Genomic DNA, 18256 nt, shown 5'->3' with positions numbered 1-18256 from the left:
GTGACACCTGGAGCGGTGGGGTAGCCTAGTGGTTAAAGCATTCACTTGTCATGCCGAAGACCCAGGTACAATTCCCTACATGGGTACAATGTGTGAAGCCCATTTCTGGTGTCCCCCACAATGATATTGCTGGAATATTGCTAAACAATGCATAAAACCATTCTCAGTCAGTCATGTGACACCTCATCTACATCTACATTAGCCAACCCAAGCCACTTGTGATATGGCCCCTTTCATCAAACAAGAGATTATCTTAATACCCTTCAAGTTACCTGAACAGTGACGTTACACTGTGGAATCAATTCGCACTAACGAGCTATGTTGAGACCCATATTGTTTTCACCTGTGTATAAAAGTATTGTTGAACCATCCTGTGGTCATTCTGAATCAATATGCTGACATCATCACTTGCTGAGAGTCTACCTCCGAAGGCTGTGGAGCATCTACTGGAGCTGTCCCAGTTCTATCTAGAGTCCTGGTACTTCAAGGAGACTGACAACAAGGTGAAAGTGTGCTTTTCATTTGACAACAGCAGACAGGCCAAGAAGCTACACCTAAAAACACATGGTAACAAACATGAAGGTTTCAACAAAGAGAGTGCCCAAGTTTTTAGAAGAGACAAGAATTTTGAGCAGCAAGAACGTTTATCTGAAAGATTGTGTCATGTAAATTATGAAAATCAACTCGCATCTGTTGCTCGGACACCTTTGAAGTATGTTCCTGAAACTGAGAACCTTCAGACCTTTCGTCAGGCTGAAACACCACAGAAGTTTTTTGCGAACTTGTTGAAGAAGAAACCTCCCCAGCCAAAGAGTGATGCAAGGACCGAGTCCCTAAACAAGAGTCCTCTACAGCGGATGGTAGCTGTGGTGGTCGGTAAGACAGATTACTTCCCAGGACATTCCAGTCAGGACAGGACCACTCAGGCTGGGACTTCAGTGTCCAGTTATGGAAGGACAACCCAGACAGATTATTCAGCTCATTGCCATGATTTCCATGTTTACCCACAGTCAAGGAATGGGTGTGTTCAGACCGATTCCACCTGGAATGAGGTCAGTGTTTGGACACAGACTGACACTAAGGTTGAAGCAAAGTTTGTACAAGTAGGATCAGTGTTGGATTGTAATTGTGCAGCCACCCAAAGTGTTAGTGCAGTACAAGTAGAGAACCAGTTGGTACAAACCTGTCAAGCTCTCAATGGATCTGCTTCTGTTTGTTTTACTGGACATCTTCGAGGCGAGTCTGTGTCAACACAAACTGAGGCCTTTAGTGAATCTTTTAATACTGATGCCATTGCTGTACTTTCTAAACAGAATGTGTCAGTACAAACCATTTTCCCTCAGACCCTCAGTGACATTGCCTCTCAAACTGATAATGTAGTCCACCGTCAAGGTGAAACTATTTCAGTTCAGACAGATTCCAGTCAGACCCTCAGTGACATTGCCTCTCAAACTGATAATGTAGTCCATCGTCAAGGTGAAACTATATCAGTTCAGACAGATTCCAGTCAGACCCTCAGTGACATTGCCTCTCAAACTGATAATGTAGTCCATTGTGAAGGTGAAGCTATTTCAGTTCAGACAGATTCCAGTGAAGCCCATAGCGACTTTGCCTCTCAAACTGATAATTTAGTCCATCGTCAAGGTGAAACTATTTCAGTTCAGACAGATTCCAGTCAGACCCTCAGTGACATTGCCTCTCAAACTGATAATGTAGTCCATCGTCAAGGTGAAGCTATTTCAGTTCAGACAGATTCCAGTCAGACCCTCAGTGACATTGCCTCTCAAACTGATAATTTAGTCCATCGTCAAGGTGAAGCTATTTCAGTTCAGACAGATTCCAGTCAGACCCTCAGTGACATTGCCTCTCAAACTGATAATGTAGTCCATTGTGAAGGTGAAGCTATTTCAGTTCAGACAGATTCCAGTGAAGCCCATAGCGACTTTGCCTCTCAAACTGATAATTTAGTTCATGCTCAGGGTGAAACTATAGCAGTTCAGACAGATTCCAATCAGACCCTCAGTGACATTGCCTCTCAAACTAATATTTTAGTTCATCCTCAAGGTGAAACTGTATCAGTTCAGACAGATTCCAGTCAAGCCCATAGTGACATTGCCTCTCAAACTGATAATTTAGTTCACCCTCAAGGTGAAACTATATCAGTTCAGACAAATTCCAGTCAGACCCTCAGTGACATTGCCTCTCAAACTGATAATTTAGTTCACCCTCAAGGTGAAACTATATCAGTTCAGACAGATTCCAGTCAGACCCTCAGTGACATTGCCTCTCAAACTGATAACTTAGTTAATCCTCAAGGTGAAACTATATCAGTTCAGACAGATTCCAGTCAGACCCTTACTGAGTGTGCTTGTCAGACAGACACCACCTCTGTACCCCCTCATGTTGGTACCATGCAAAATGATTTACCAGAAGTCACGGAAGCAGCTAATACCCAGACAGACACTACATGTCTCCAAGATGGCTGGTCACAAACTGAGTCCACTGATAATTGCCGCAGTAGTCCAGCTCATATGGAACAAGGCACTCAGGTCACCACTCAAAGAGACCTGTGTCAACAGGAGTCCAGGGACACACAGACAGACCGTCATCAGGGGTTCCATGTCAGTACTCAGACACCAAAGTGCAAGGTGTTTAGGTCCGGACCCAAACCAAGAACCAGGAACCGGAAACCGAGGAACAATGTAGAGAAGATCACTCAGCATCAGAGCTTCGAGATGTCACCAGTCAATAATGTATTTCGGTTCAGTGCAAAGTCTTTTCCTGGATTCACTTCGCCAAGTGAAGTGGCAAAGGACACCTTTAACATGCTACAGAAAATAGTTGCTACCTCAAATGTTGATGAAACCTTGAGAATCATCCCATCTCCCTCTCCATCTCCATCACCTGAGAAGAGCCTCCTGACCGACCTTTCTACGTCATCAGAAGAATCGACCCCAAATCCAACTACCTCAAGCAGAGAAAAGATCCACAAGATCAATGTTTTGACTCCTATCTTCAGTCCATCATCCGAGGAGAAGACCAACATAGCCACCCCTATCTTCTACACATTAACAGAGAATTCCAGTTGTGGTAGGTCCCCACTCTTTGATGATTCGGTCACAGCTGGAGTGCTAGCACAGACATCCAGTGCCTTCATTGTCAAGGGTTTCCGGTACCAGAAAGGAGGCAAATCTTGGCGGATTGATGATGAAGATGGCCCGGATGGATTCTGTGTGTATGAAACCATCAGGGGGAAGCCAGAGTATCAAATAGATCTGGAGTCGATGCTCACGGTGAGATTAAGCGTGAAGTCTGTACCCAAAACTGTATTGAGGCAGGTGCTCTACAGATGTGTGTATCAGAATATGTACGAGCATGAACCTGACAAGAAGATAGCCCTGTCTGAAGTGTTGAAGTGGCAAAACATCCTTGATGACTTGCTGGACTAGTTGGGTTTGCTAGAAGTATATCATGAGACTGAACAGACCAGGGGCTGCTGGGTTAGCTTTTAAAGAATGTCCTGAAATTGTTTTGAAAGGAGATGGGTCCAAGTGGAAATTCTGGGCTAACTTGCTGTGTTGTGAGACTGTTTTGACATGTCCAAGGATAGGCTAGGTTGATGCTGTCATTGATGGAATCGGTGACACCAAAATTTGAGTTGTCTAGTGTGTGACAATGACAATTCACGATGTGTAGACAGAATCTTCAAGATTGCACAGGACTAAACTTAAATTCTTCACGTTCCCTATGGAAGATAGATTACTTAGTCCATGCAGTGCATATATGTTTTGTGTATCAGAGAATGTGTGTTAGCCATCTGTTCCCAGTGTTTAATTAAAACTGATTATGTATTGAGACTATTGACACCATCTGCTATTTCATGTATGTTTTATGTAAAACATTTGTAATCAACTCAGCAATAAAAATGTTTCATATATTTGGATATTGTCAAAAATTCTGTTCTTTCATCTTGTTCAGTAGACAAGGTTGAATTCAAATGCTGAAACCTTTTAAAACTGATTAATGATGCAAGGGTCTTTTTTCATTGATCACCATTTATTTGATTCAACTCTTTACACATAACAAATTCCAGATGCATGTACTATGTCAAACAGTATAAAGATCTAGGGGTGAACTGGGGGGAAATCTGACAAGAGCACATATATGTCATACAGTCAGATTAATAGCAGGTCTTTGTACACAGCAACTGATGTCTACCACAGACGCAGATAGATGGCTAGCGTGCTCCAGGAGCAATTCATCTGGGTCTTATTCTCGTCTTTTCTACTGTTGGGAAAAGTCAGAAAAGGATGCTCAGAGTGTCCATTTAACTTGTTGATAATATTTGTAAGTTTGTCTGTACTATAAAAGTGGTGAACTCATAACATCCAACCTTCCTCACAGATGACCTGTCGTGATTTAGCTAAAGATCTGTTCAAAGTGGCTCTTAATCATTATCTCACTCAATGTGCTCACTCACTCACTCTATCCATGAGGATCACTCACTCACTCACTCACACTCTATCCATGAAGATCCAGGTAAGAATTGGTCTTCAGCAACCCAGGCTTGTCGTAAGAGACGACTAACGGGACCGGGTGGTCAGGTGGCTGACTTGTTTGGCAGATGTCATCGTATCCCAGTTGCATAGATTGATGTAGATGTCGTTGATCACTGGATTGTCTGGTCCTGGCTTGATTATTTTCAGACTGGAGCTATATGGCTAGAATATTGCTGAACATAGCGTTAAAAAACAAACACTCACTCACTCACTCTCAGGCTAATTTTGAAATTATTCAGATATATATCACCACGCTTGATCTGGATGCAAAATTGTTTTCGGATAAAATTATGATGAACAGCCATTATAGATGGATTTATGATTATTTGTGACAGTTGTCACGACAAATTGTCAGAACCATTGGTAGGTTTACATCCTCACTAACATTGTTAAGGTAGACAATAAATATCGATAACCTGTTTCTTTGACATATACAGCCAGCAGGGGAAGTGTTTGGCCATTATTGTCAGAGAAACCACTAGTTTGAGAAACTGATAATAAATAACTATGCTAACATCCACAAGGATTGACCATGAAGTAAGATGACACTATGTAGCAATGAAGGTGATTGCTGTTACTACTCATTTCAATCACCAAAACATATATCTTGTGTATGATTTAGATGATACTTACCACACAACTCACTAGGCATACGAGTCTAGAAACGTATTGAATTTGCAATGCATCTGAATGGACGGATAAAGGCTTGATGTCATTTTATTCTTGCCCAGATAATGTTATGTTATATGAATAACTGAAGTTAATTATAGTGATAACTGAACTATACATTTTTAATGAGAGTATTTTAATTAAAATAGAAAAATGGTTTACATAGTTTACATACATATAGAAGATCTTACCAGTACTACATACATTATAACATTTTCCAATAATATTTAAAATAAAATCATCATAATAATGAAAAGTATGTTTAAAGAGCGAAAGAAAGTATTCAGAAATTTGTATTTCATTTACTCCTGACCTACAAACCAAAATTTTTCACACAAAATAACGGTAATCTGAACGCATTAATAATTATGGCCTCAGATGAAACAGGATTCCATTCGAATAAATATCTTGCTAGAAGTATGTCCCATTTGGGGCAAGGTTTGAGTGTCAGAATGCTCTGCTTAATGGCCTTTATGACTTTCCATTTAAGAAGCCAAGATTGATTATTCCTACAATTTCACCATAATTGGGCACCATTATTTCCTTGACATTCATCATAGGACAGAAACTATCAATATAATGTTGCCAGGTTTATGGAGAACATCTTTTCCAATCTGAGTTATGAACAAGGTCATTTGAGACAGTGTGGCAAAATTCAGGATATGGTCTTAAACATGGCAGCTTAGTCAGGACTTTCCTTCTTTACAAATTCATTGTTTATGATGACAGTCAAGCTACACTAACTGAATATCCTTATTGGACATAATTTTTATGGATTATCAGTTGGTTGAACTAATATTGAAATTTGTGGAAATCAATATTAAAGTGCATGATGGTTAATGCTTTTATAGCAATAGATATATGTTTACTTCTGTGAAGTGACGCAATTGACAAATGCCATCATATCCCACTAGTATAGATTGATGCTCATGATGTTGATCACTGGATTGTACGTGGGTACGTATATATATACGTTGAAAAATGCAGTATGACAACATGATAGTTGGATATATTTTCCCTGTCAAAATAATTGCTTAAATTTCTTCTGATCATGGAATCAAAATTCTTTGAAGTTATAAATCTTATCATTTTTACTGACTGACTGACTGAGTTTAGTTTTACGCCGCTTTTAGCAATTTTCCAGCAATATCACGGCGGGGGACACCAGAAATGGGCTTAACACATTGTGCCCATGTGGGGAATCGAACCCGGGCCTTCGGCGTGACGAGACAACGCTGTAACCACTAGGCTACCCCTCCGCCCCCTTATCATTTTTAACTGAATCAAGTTTGGATTGGAGCAAAATGTGTGTGCGCAGCTGATGGCTATTTATAGACTAACAGTTGTCAGACTTTAAATTTTTGGTGGATGCCATGGTGACAGAGTGTGTTGGATCACTAACTTTATGTGTTGGCGATTAGTTGCCGGGTTCTGAGAGTGTGGGTTCGAATCCCAGATTGGACTGTACCAATAAAAGCAATAGAATCTGTAACAGAGAAAAGTGCAGTCCCAAATACAGCATGTGACACAGCTGTGATATTACTGAGCATGCTATGTATAAGTTGCCTTCTGTGTTTCCAGGTATGCTGAACATTATATGGAGGAGAATGTGAGAAAGCGGACCTTGGTGAAAGCCTATGGTATCAGGTTCATCCTCACCGTGCAGGGGCGGGCTGGCAAGTTCAACGTTGTGCCTCTTTTACTGAACATTGGCAGTGGCCTGGCACTGCTGTCTATCGTAAGTATACTTCCAACAACTATCTCTATGCCTGCAAATGATGTTAGTGTAAACAGTTTAAAAGGTGGTTACGCTTGTTTATTTCTTTTCTTTTTTAAAAGGCTTAGGCTTGTGTACGTTTTTGGGGTGTAACAACTGTAGTGTTTAAGGGGGTGTCACGCAGTGAAGAGGACGTCTGCTGAAAAATTTGAAATAGTTTTATTACAGCCCAAACTGTAGTAGAGGTAAAATTCTTGTATATGTATACAGTGATACCTATTGCTGGTTTCCTGGAGATGTAATGTAGGTAGAATTCATGTATTTGTATACAATGATACCTATCGATTCCCGGTCTTCTCGCCAGGAAATTGCTGGAATATTGCAATAAGCATTCTCACACACCCAAGCATGACTTCGCACAACATCACTGCCACAGGACAATTTGCATATCACGTGACTAGAAGCTTTTCTTGTTTGTAAGCAAATGTGCTTATTCTGAAATTATGCAAGCTTTTTGGTGCACTCTTCATACTGTTTTGCATAGATATTCTACTATATCTTGAGACAGCTAAGAATTCCTGTTTAGACACCAAACCAACCATATCTCAAGGGCTTCGATGAGTGCGTATATCTGTGCAACCAGTGTAAACTGAGGATAACTATGCATAGTGTTTCACGTTTGAGGATAGTTTCTCAATAAAAGTGTGTTAGCCTAGTGGTTCACTCGTCACGCTGAAGACGTCAATTCCCCACATGGGTACAATGTGTGAAGCCCATTTCTGGTCTCCCCCACCATATTGCTGGAATATTGCTAAAGGCGGCGTAAACTCACTCACTTCTCAATAAAAGTAGATCATTCTATTTTGTTTGTATTTGAAACAGATTGATTGTTTTGATTGGACTGTGTAAGATGTGACATCGTTCTCACTGATTCACATAGATTTGAAAATGGTGGATGTTTTTTTTAAGAATCGTCGTCTTTTTCAGGCCACAATTGTCTGTGATGTGGTTGTTCTATACTTCCTGAAAGCAAGGACCTATTACCGGGACAAGAAGTACCTAACTGTGACAGGAGACGACGCCTACGAGGTAACACTGGCTTTCTCAAATCGAAGTTTATGTCATTGTACCGATCCACAACTCATCTTGAGTTCCACATCATGGAGATGTGTATTCTTGAATACTATTAAATTAAATTATGAATTTGCTCTAAAGCTGGCTATTGATATAGGTTATAGAGAACAATAATCATTAGCTAAATATTGATTGATTAAATATCTGAGAAGCGTATAGGAAACATACCAACAAATGTGATAAAGAAATCATCATGTTTTATATCAGTTTGAGCGCTGACACAAATGTGCATGGATTTACTAACCAAAAGGGGTGCGTGGGGTAGCCTAGTGGTTAAAGCGGTCGCTCATCATGCCGAAGACCCGGGTTCGATTCCCAACGTGGGCACAATGTGTGAAGCCCATTTGTGGTGTCCTCGCCGTGATATTGGTGGAATATTGCTAAAAGCGGCGTAAAACCACACTGACTCACCAACAAAAAGAGCATCCTGAACATAAGAAGTGGCCCATGTATTAGGACGTAACTTTGTGTATTGTGCATGTAAATTAAACTTTATTTGATCTCAATAGTTATGTATGATATTATGGATGATTGTCATATCAATTTTCTCATGGATGATATTTCCAATTATCAATCATTTTGGTGAAATTTAGTTCACTGGTAAAACATTATCTTGAGTAAGCCTTCAGTGGATTTGCAGACATTTCATTACTAAAATCATGGTAATTCTGTTTGTAAGATTTTGTAATTTGATGATTAGTTGTCAGGCAGCAGCCTATCATTGAAATGTGTCATATTTTAATCAGTTAACATGTTGCAAAATTTAACAATATACTGACATGTCAGAGAAATCATGTAGTTTTGACATTTCTCACCACTGATTTGTCATATTGAATGATATATTTTTGCCAGTCTTAGCAGAAATTCTGTCATTTGATAAATGCTGTAAAACATATCCTTTATCAGTTTTAACTGGAAACAGGGGCGGTGGGGTAGCCTAGTGGTTAAACAGGTAGAATATAAAATCCTCACTCCAGCTTTCAAGCTCGACAAAGCACAATGCTGAAGACCCGGGTTCGATTCCCCACATGGGTACAATGTGTGAAGCCCATTTCTGGTGTCCCCCGCCGTGATGTTGCTGGAATATTGCTAAAAGTGACATAAAACTAAACTTATTCACTCACTCACCTAACTTGGGAATGTTCATACTCAGAGATAAGACCTTTTGATTTTTGTTCAGTGCTTACTATTAGGTTTTTGTAAAGCTGGGAAAGCTGACTGGATGGGGGCCCCTTGTATTTTGTGCATATGTAGAGCAATATGAGGATTGGTTGGACACAATGTCAGACCTAGTTGGTTTACTGTTTAGAACTGTCATTGTCTAACAGTATGGTTCAATGCTTATGCTATCGATCACTAGGATTTAGTACAGGCGAATGTGGTATGACTTGAAATCCATGTGGATTTCTGGGTTAGAACAGATCCCCTCCAATATATGCTTCTTCAAGTGGTGTTAGAAGTCTGTGCTCTGAACAAGGACAGTTCATATGGATAAGCAAATGGACGGCTCATATGGATATAATCGATTTTCAATTCTGTTATTACAATTGAGTACAATTGCATGCCAAATGAATGGACCAGGGTGCCATTATACAAAGCGATTTTAGAGCTAAGGTGATCGTAACTTCTATGCCTTAACAGAGGCTTACGACAGTCGTAGGGCTAAGGTTGTTTTGTACAATGGCACCCAGGCACCAAGGGTGCCTTGGGTGACTTGACATCATTGTAACCTGTATATGACATGGGATGTTGATCATTATATCAATCACTGGATTGTAGGTAACACACTGCATTCAAACAACACAGCTGCAGTATTTCCGACTTATGGAAAATATATGCAAGTTACATCAATCATTCACTCTCTCAGGGCTCCAGATAATTTTTCATGATGAGAAGTACATACTTCTTATGTTTTCTATATAGGAGTACTGGAAAACAATAACATAACATTTAGAGTACTGAATGGAATTTAATGGAGTATCAGTAATCTTGTTTCATTTCATATATGCACCACAACATTGCTACTCTTGTGTAAACAGGTCAATAAACAATAAAACAATACGTTTTCAGATAAATACATCTGTAAATGATTCTAAGACCGTACACCATTGCTGTGGATGCATATCTGCTACGTTATGGTATGGCTCGAAAACCCATGCAGATTCTCGTTTAGGCCCCTAGCAACATCTGCATTCTTCAATGGCCTCTTTTAAGAAGTAGGTGTGATAAGGGAGAAGTTGGAGATGTTCTTGATGGTAAGAACTTACAGTTAGGGCATGGTAACTTGGTTTATTCCGTGTCACTCTGTGGAGAGTGGGGGATCATCCTTGCTATATCAGTCGGTGGATTGTCTGTCCAGACTGTAATATTTGCAAGTTCACGAAGACCTGGGCAAGAATTGGTCTTCTGCAATTATAATAAGAGGCAACTAACGGGATCAGATGGCCAGGTTCGCTGACTTGGTTCACACATGTCATCGTATCCCAGTTGCGTAGATCAATAGTCATGAAACTGATCACTGGATTGTCTGGTCCAGGCCCGATTATTTACAGACTGCTGCCATATAGTTGGAATATTTCTGAGTGCGGCATTAAACGCCTATCAAACAAATGAACATTCAATGACTTTGATGCGTGTCAATGTATCCTAGTTGCATAGATAGATGCGTACATAGATTGTTTGGTCTGGACTTGATAGTTTACCGGACACTATCACACAGCTGGAGCAGTGATGACTGTGTTGTGAACACAGCATAACACATGCGGATCTGCAAACGAATAATGTACGGGTTGAGGCTACATTTGTGATATTTTGGGGGATTGCAGCTTTGACCAGACAAACAAAAACTGATTTTGTGGAAGCTGTATTATTTCTCCTCCATTAAAGTCTCTGAAGGTTGAACCATGATGGACTGTGTTTGAACTGGTTTTCAGTAACCCCTGCTTGTCGTAATAGGTGACTAACAGGATCGGGTGGTCAGGCTCGCTGACTTGGTTGACACATGTCATCGTATCCCAATTGCGTAGATCGATGTTCATGCTGTTGATCACTGGATTGTTTGGTCCAGACTTGATTATTTACAGACCGCTGACATATAGCTGGAATATTGCTGAGTGTGGTGTAAAATTAACTCACTCACTCACCCACCCACTCTGAAGGTTGGGTTCATTCTCTTGAAGTGAAGTCCTTCTGTTGAATTCCCTGTTCACTGTGTTTGTTTTCATCCATGGAATTCCTTGAATGTTGTGTTCTTGTTCTTCTAGTGAAGTAGTTTACGGTTGTGTTTCTTCTCTTTCATTGGACCACTTAAAGGGTGAGTTCCTTCTCTTCTGTTGAACCCCTCAAAGTGTGATTTCCTTCTCTTCCATTGAACCCCTTGAAGGGTGAGTTCCTTCTCTTCTGATGAACGCCTTGAAGGGTGAGTTCTTCACTTCCATTGAACCTCTTGAAAGGTGAGTTCTTCACCTCCGTTGAACCTCTTGAAGTTCGAGTTCCTTCTCTTTCATTGGACCCCTTGAAGGATGAGTTCCTTTTCTTTCATTGGACCCCTTGAAGGATGAGTTCCTTCTCTTCTGTTGAACCCCTCAAAGTGTGATTTCCTTCTCTTCCATTGAACCTCTTGAAGGGTGAGTTCTTCACCTCCGTTGAACCTCTTGAAGGGTGAGTTCCTTCACCTCTGTTGAACCCCTTGAAGGGTGAGTTCTTCTTCTGTTGAACCTCTTGAAGGGTGAGTTCTTCACCTCCGTTGAACCTCTTGAAGTTCGAGTTCCTTCTCTTTCATTGGACCCCTTGAAGGATGAGTTCCTTCTCTTTCATTGGACCCCTTGAAGGATGAGTTCCTTCTCTTCTGTTGAACCCCTCAAAGTGTGATTTCCTTCTCTTCCATTGAACCCCTTGAAGGGTGAGTTCCTTCTCTTCTGATGAATGCCTTGAAGGGTGAGTTCCTTCTCTTCTGATGAATGCCTTGAAGGGTGAGTTCTTCACCTCCGTTGAACCTCTTGAAGGGTGAGTTCCTTCACTTCTATTCCGTCAAACCCCTCAAAGTGTGATTTCCTTCTCTTCCACTGAACCCCTTGAAGGGTGAGTTCCTTCTCTTCTGTTGAATGCCTTGAAGTCTGACTTCCTTCTTTTTTATAGCACTCCTTAAAGGATGTATTCCAAATGCTTCACAGAAATCTCTGAAGTTTGTGTTCTTTCTCATTAGTTTATATGTCCATCAGTGACCTTCCCACACTTCCAAGGAAGTCTTTGAGAGGATGCGAGCTTTGTCCAAACTTTATATTTATATTTTAAGACAAGGCCAGTTTGATTTTGGATTTTACAGAATTTCTTTGTCAATATGCCAAGAGGTTGGTCAAGAAACTGGAAAGATGATCAAATGGTAGCAAGGGTTGTAATTGCACAGTACTGAGAAACATACTTGGAGAGGTTATGGCAGATCACAAAGCTGTGGATATATAATAAAGGGTTCATCAGTATTAAAACAAGACGTATGGTCAGTGAAACAGCAATTTCTGTATGAACTGACATTTTTTGGTCATTTATCTTGACAAGTAATCTTTTTCTACATTCTGTGCTTGATTTTTACAGGTTAATTGTCCAGGGACAAGTTCACAAGTTTGTCATTTTGTCATGATTAGTAGCCTGGGTTGTGTTAGGTGTAAGATAATCGCCGATTTGTTTCAAAGCTGACCCCATTATTATGGCATAGCAGGTCATTTGTACATTACTGTCACATTCCCACATCATGCACATAGCTGTATTGGCTTCCTCCTCCACAGTTATTAGTCTGGATAGTTTCCGACCCTATATTATGATCATGATAACCATGATAGGAGAAGATGATGTATGTTGGTGTTGTTGGTAACAGCCTCTTGATCCTGCATGCTGGACCAGCTATAGTAATCAGTGACACATCTAAAGCAGTGTAAGTTCATATAATTAGTCAGTATGGGATTTTTACTTCAGCAATTTTTTCATCTCCCAGTGTTAGAAATATGAAGTGTGGTTTGACTTGTCGACTCTGAAGTATGGTTAGTGTTGACTACCAAGTAGTGTAATAAGAGTTGTCAACCCTGAAGCAGGCTTAGAGTTGTCTACCCTGAATTGTGTTTAGAGTTGTCTACCCTGAATTGTGTTTAGAGTTGTCTACCCTGAATTGTGTTTAGAGTTGTCTACCCTGAATTGTGTTTAGAGTTGTCTACCCTGAATTGTGTTTAGAGTTGTCTACCCTGAATTGTGTTTAGAGTTGTCTACCAAGAAATGTGTATGTCCTGGAGTAAGAGTTGTCAGCCCTTGTCAAAGAAAGGTGAAACTAAGTCCCAAACAATAATGTAAATTATGGATCTGTATTTTCAATTGTATAGCAAGTGTCACAAAATCATAATATTTTGCCGAGGACTTGACCAGGAGTTGTGTTCCCTTTTCAGAAAAAGAGCATATTTAATATGAAGGATCTTTTTTATCTGGAGATGCGTCAGGGAGATAATTGCTAAGTGGAACATTTGTATGATGGTATTTTGTGTCATGGTTGTATTAACTGTGTCATGATGGATGGTAATACTGTTACCTGAGGTAGCAAGGGTGTAAGCCCTTTCAGCAGCATCCTCTTACCGTTCTTTGGTTCCGGGGACGATGAAGCTTGCCCAAAGATAGATGTGTTGTATATGTCAATAAATTGTGGAAGGAGCAGGTCCTCAAATGCGTTTCTGTTGCCTTGCTAGTCAGATCAGGGTGGGGTAGCCTTGTGGTTAAAGCGTTGGCTCATCACGCCGAAGACCCGGGTTCGATTCCCCATGTAGGTACAATTTTTTGAAGCCCATTTATGGTGTCCATGCGTGATATTGCTTGAATATTGATAAAAGGGGCATAAAAACCATTCTAACTCACTATTCACAATATTGCTTCATAGTGATCTTATCCCAATGATTTGGGTTGCCATGTAGGGCTGGTGATCTTATCCCAATGATTTGGGTTGCCATGAGGGCTGGTGATCTTATCCCAATGATTTGGGTTGCCATGAGGGCTGGTGATCTTATCCCAAAGATCATGAGGGCTGAGTGATCTTATCCCAATGATTTGGGTTGCCATGAGGGCTGGTGATCTTATCCCAATGATTTGGGTTGCCATGAGGGCTGGTGATCTTATCCCAATGATTTGGGTTGCCATGAGGGCTGGTGATCTTATCCCAATGATTTGGGTTGCCATGAGGGCTGGTGATCTTATCCCAATGATTTGGGTTGCCATGAGGGCTGGTGATCTGGTGATCTTATCCCAATGATTTGGGTTGCCATGAGGGCTGGTGATCTTATCCCAATGATTTGGGTTGCCATGAGGGCTGGTGATCTGGTGATCTTATCCCAATGGTTTGGGTTGCTACTGATGGTTGATTATGTACAGGTTCTGCTCTGGGTAACAGTCGAACAACAACAGGCATGATGAACTTACCACCATTGCCTGTTTATTGTCATTGTGCGTGTATGTATTTGTAGTGAGGGACAGAGGTGGGTTTTTCAGGCAGATTGAACCATATCCTAGTAACATGAAAGGGAGTCAGCCATGTTGAAAACCTGGAAGACAAGAAATGATCAGGACTTTTTTTCTACGTTTGTGAAATCCATGAGCTGACAAACTTAGCAACAAACTGGAAAAACTGGAATTTGAAGCAACGTTCTTAGGTTTGTCTTACCAAAGGGACATTAGGCCTAAAAAAAAATGTTGTGGTTCCGATTACCCGACCAACCCTTGAATTCTGGTGCCGACCCTATCTTTTTTAGGCAGTATGAATAAAATAAGCTTTCAGATACCATTGTTTTTCCCATCACCAATGGACATCGGTCACTCTGATAGAGAAAGTCGACATGATGGCTGCAAGCTTGTTTGAATAAACAATTATACATTGATAAATGTGTTATTAGTTTGTACTTTACTTCTAAAAAAAAATGGTTTTAAAAAAATCCTACCTACCTACCCTAAATTTCAAAGAGATATAATCAGAACCACAACATTTTTTTATTTGGCCTTACTGTGCCCAGTGAATCGCAACACCTTAGACACCTAGACCAGCCATGTGTAGTTTAATGAACATGCTGTGAGGTTGGCGGTTGTTTAGAAACTTCTTGTATTTAGTTTACTGATTTTTTTTTTTATCAAATGTGCCCTTTCAGATTTTATATTATTCTTCTAAATATGGGTGAGCTCTAGTCTCTTTGTCTATAGTTGTAACAAAAACTGCCTTTAATGATGTGCTTTTTGAATATAGAAATATCTTTATTACGCAGCTGGAAATGAGATGACAAAGCCAGTGCTACTTTGATATTTGGCATGCTTAGAGGGTATCGTGTGCAACGGCACTGAAACTTTAGCCTGCTCCAGAACACTCATCAAAACTGGTTGCCGTTAGCAATTGGAATGAAACATAATAACAACCTGATCATTTTCTGAGATATTTAATCATTAGAGGATGTTGATCTCTGAAATGCTGGCAGTTAAATTTTTGATAGTGGAGACTGCTTGGTGACAGATTGCTTTGCTAGGTTTATCATGACAAGATCTCTGAGATGCAGGTAGGCCCTTGTTAAATGTCATGAGAAAAAGGAAGCAATTTCGTTATACTGTCTAAGAAAAAAAGTGGAAAACTATTTAATGAGAAGTAAATGTTTTTTTATGAATTTAAAATATATGTACAGTTAATGATGGAACTCAAATCCTTGTTTTTGGTTTTGCATTAGTACCTAGGTAAAACATGTATTGGTACCTTGACAGAACATGCATTGGCACATTGATAGATTATGGATTGGCACCTTGATAGATCATGCATTAGTACCTTAATAGATCATGCATTGGTACATTGATACACCATGCATTGGTACCTTGACAGAACATGCATTGATACCTTGACAGAACATGCATTGGTACCTTGACAGAACATGCATTGGTACCTTGACAGAACATGCATTGGTACCTTGACAGAACATGCATTGGTACCTTGACAGAACATGCATTGATGATACCTTGACAGAATATGCATTGATACCTTGACAGAACATGCATTGGTACCTTGACAGAACATGCATTGGTACCTTGACAGAACATGCATTTGTAGCTTGATAGAACATGCATTGGTACCTTGACAGAACATGCATTGGTACCTTGACAGAACATGCATTGATACTATGACAGAACATGCATTTGTAGCTTGATAAAACATGCATTGGTACCTTGACAGAACATGCATTGGTACCTTGACAGAACATGCATTGATACTATGACAGAACATGCATTTGTAGCTTGATAAAACATGCATTTGTAGCTTGATAAAACATGCATTGGTACCTTGACAGAACATGCATTGGTACCTTGACAGAACATGCATTGATACTATGACAGAACATGCATTTGTAGCTTGATAAAACATGCATTTGTAGCTTGACAGAACATGCATTTGTACCTTGACAACATGCACTTGTAGCTTGACAGAACTTGCATTTGTAGCTTGATAGAACATGCATTTGTAGCTTGATAGAACATGCATTGGTACCTTGACAGAACATGCATTGATACTATGACAGAACATGCATTTGTAGCTTGACAGAACATGCATTGATACCTTGACAGAACATGCATTGATGATACCTTGACAGAACATGCATTGATACTATGACAGAACATGCATTTGTAGCTTGATAAAACATGCATTTGTAGCTTGACAGAACATGCATTTGTACCTTGACAACATGCACTTGTAGCTTGACAGAACTTGCATTTGTAGCTTGATAGAACATGCATTTGTAGCTTGACAGAACATGCATTGATACCTTGACAGAACATGCATTTGTACCTTGACAGAACATGCATTTGTAGCTTGATAGAACATGCATTGGTACCTTGACAGAACATGCATTGATACTATGACAGAACATGCATTTGTAGCTTGATAAAACATGCATTTGTAGCTTGACAGAACATGCATTTGTAGCTTGACAGAACATGCATTTGTAGCTTGATGAGAACATGCATTTGTAGCTTGACAGAACATGCATTTGTAGCTTGATAGAACATGCATTGGTACCTTGACAGAACATGCATTGATACTATGACAGAACATGCATTTGTAAAGCTTGATAGAACATGCATTTGTAGCTTGACAGAACATGCATTTGTAGCTTGATAGAACATGCATTTGTAGCTTGACAGAACATGCATTTGTAGCTTGACAGAACATGCATTTGTAGCTTGACAGAACTTGCATTTGTAGCTTGATAGAACATGCATTTGTAGCTTGACAGAACATGCATTTGTGGCTTGATAGAACATGCATTTGTAGCTGGATAGAACATGCATTTGTGGCTGGATAGAACATTTATTTGTAGCTTCAGGCAAGATGTCAAGATAGAGGAGTTGATCACAAACACACACTGCTGTAAAATTTTGCTTGTCCACAAATGCAGATCAAGTGGCCATATTGAGATGTATGATACTTGCAAATGCTTTCTTATATTTCTATCAGTAATTGACAACACAATAGGTTTTAAGCAGAATTATACTATTATTGCACTTCAAAATCCTTTACCACCAAGCTATATGAATTGGAATCTTGGTTTCAGTTATTTGCTTCAGCATTTCTGTAGCCTACCAAAACTTAATGATAAATCAGAAGGAGAAGCTATTGTAAACCCCACTGTTGTAGATGTCTTGTTCAACCCTTGTATTCTGTACTGTGAAATGTATTTCCTTTCTTATCTTGTCTGATCATGACCTTGATATGACCTTGTTGATGTAGTACATTGCTACAGCATGTTTTAGCTGAGTATTAGAGTGACCTCCCTTGTAATGTTTCCCTTGTCTTCTCCCAGGTGGAGCTAGTAGGTTCCCCAGACTGTAAGGCAGGACAGTTCCAGTACGGAACAATGACTGAAGAAGATTAACCACGTATCCCTCCCTTCAGTCCCTCTTTCTTTACTAATACAGGTTGGTTTCTTTCTTTATTTCTCTCCCTCATTCACTCACTCGCTCTTTTTCACCAGTTTTGTCCTTTTGTGGCTGCAGTCTACCTGTGTGTCTGTTCGTCTGTCATTTTCAAGGTCTCAGCATCTATATGGCGGTTTTATCGTTGTGCTTTTTCCGGTTGTTTGAATATTGTTCAAGGTCATATATCTATCCCTCCACGCTTCTTTCA

At 40.0% G+C, this 18256-nt stretch overlaps 1 protein-coding gene across 5 annotated transcripts in view; it reads left to right on the top strand.

Annotated features, from left to right (window-relative positions):
• Positions 1-18256, top strand: part of LOC124273425 (P2X purinoceptor 4-like) — a 141885-nt gene that overhangs the window by 102936 nt on the left and 20693 nt on the right. For 4 of the 5 annotated variants that reach the window (XM_046708690.1, XM_046708691.1, XM_046708694.1 and 1 more), the window contains exons 9-10: positions 6810-6966; positions 7933-8034. In XM_046708690.1, coding sequence (XP_046564646.1) covers positions 6810-6966; positions 7933-8034 — 259 coding nt within the window. Of the gene's footprint in view, positions 1-6809; positions 6967-7932; positions 8035-17933; positions 18049-18256 lie in introns of all 5 variants that reach the window. The other variant, XM_046708692.1, reaches the window with a different exon arrangement.

The sequence above is a fragment of the Haliotis rubra genome, unplaced genomic scaffold (genome assembly GCF_003918875.1).
Source record: "Haliotis rubra isolate DU_JTF1 unplaced genomic scaffold, ASM391887v1 Scf180, whole genome shotgun sequence".
Classification (NCBI taxonomy): Eukaryota; Metazoa; Mollusca; class Gastropoda; order Lepetellida; family Haliotidae; genus Haliotis; species Haliotis rubra.
Note: the sequence above shows the minus strand (reverse complement) of the source record. Positions and strands in the feature narration are given on the sequence as shown.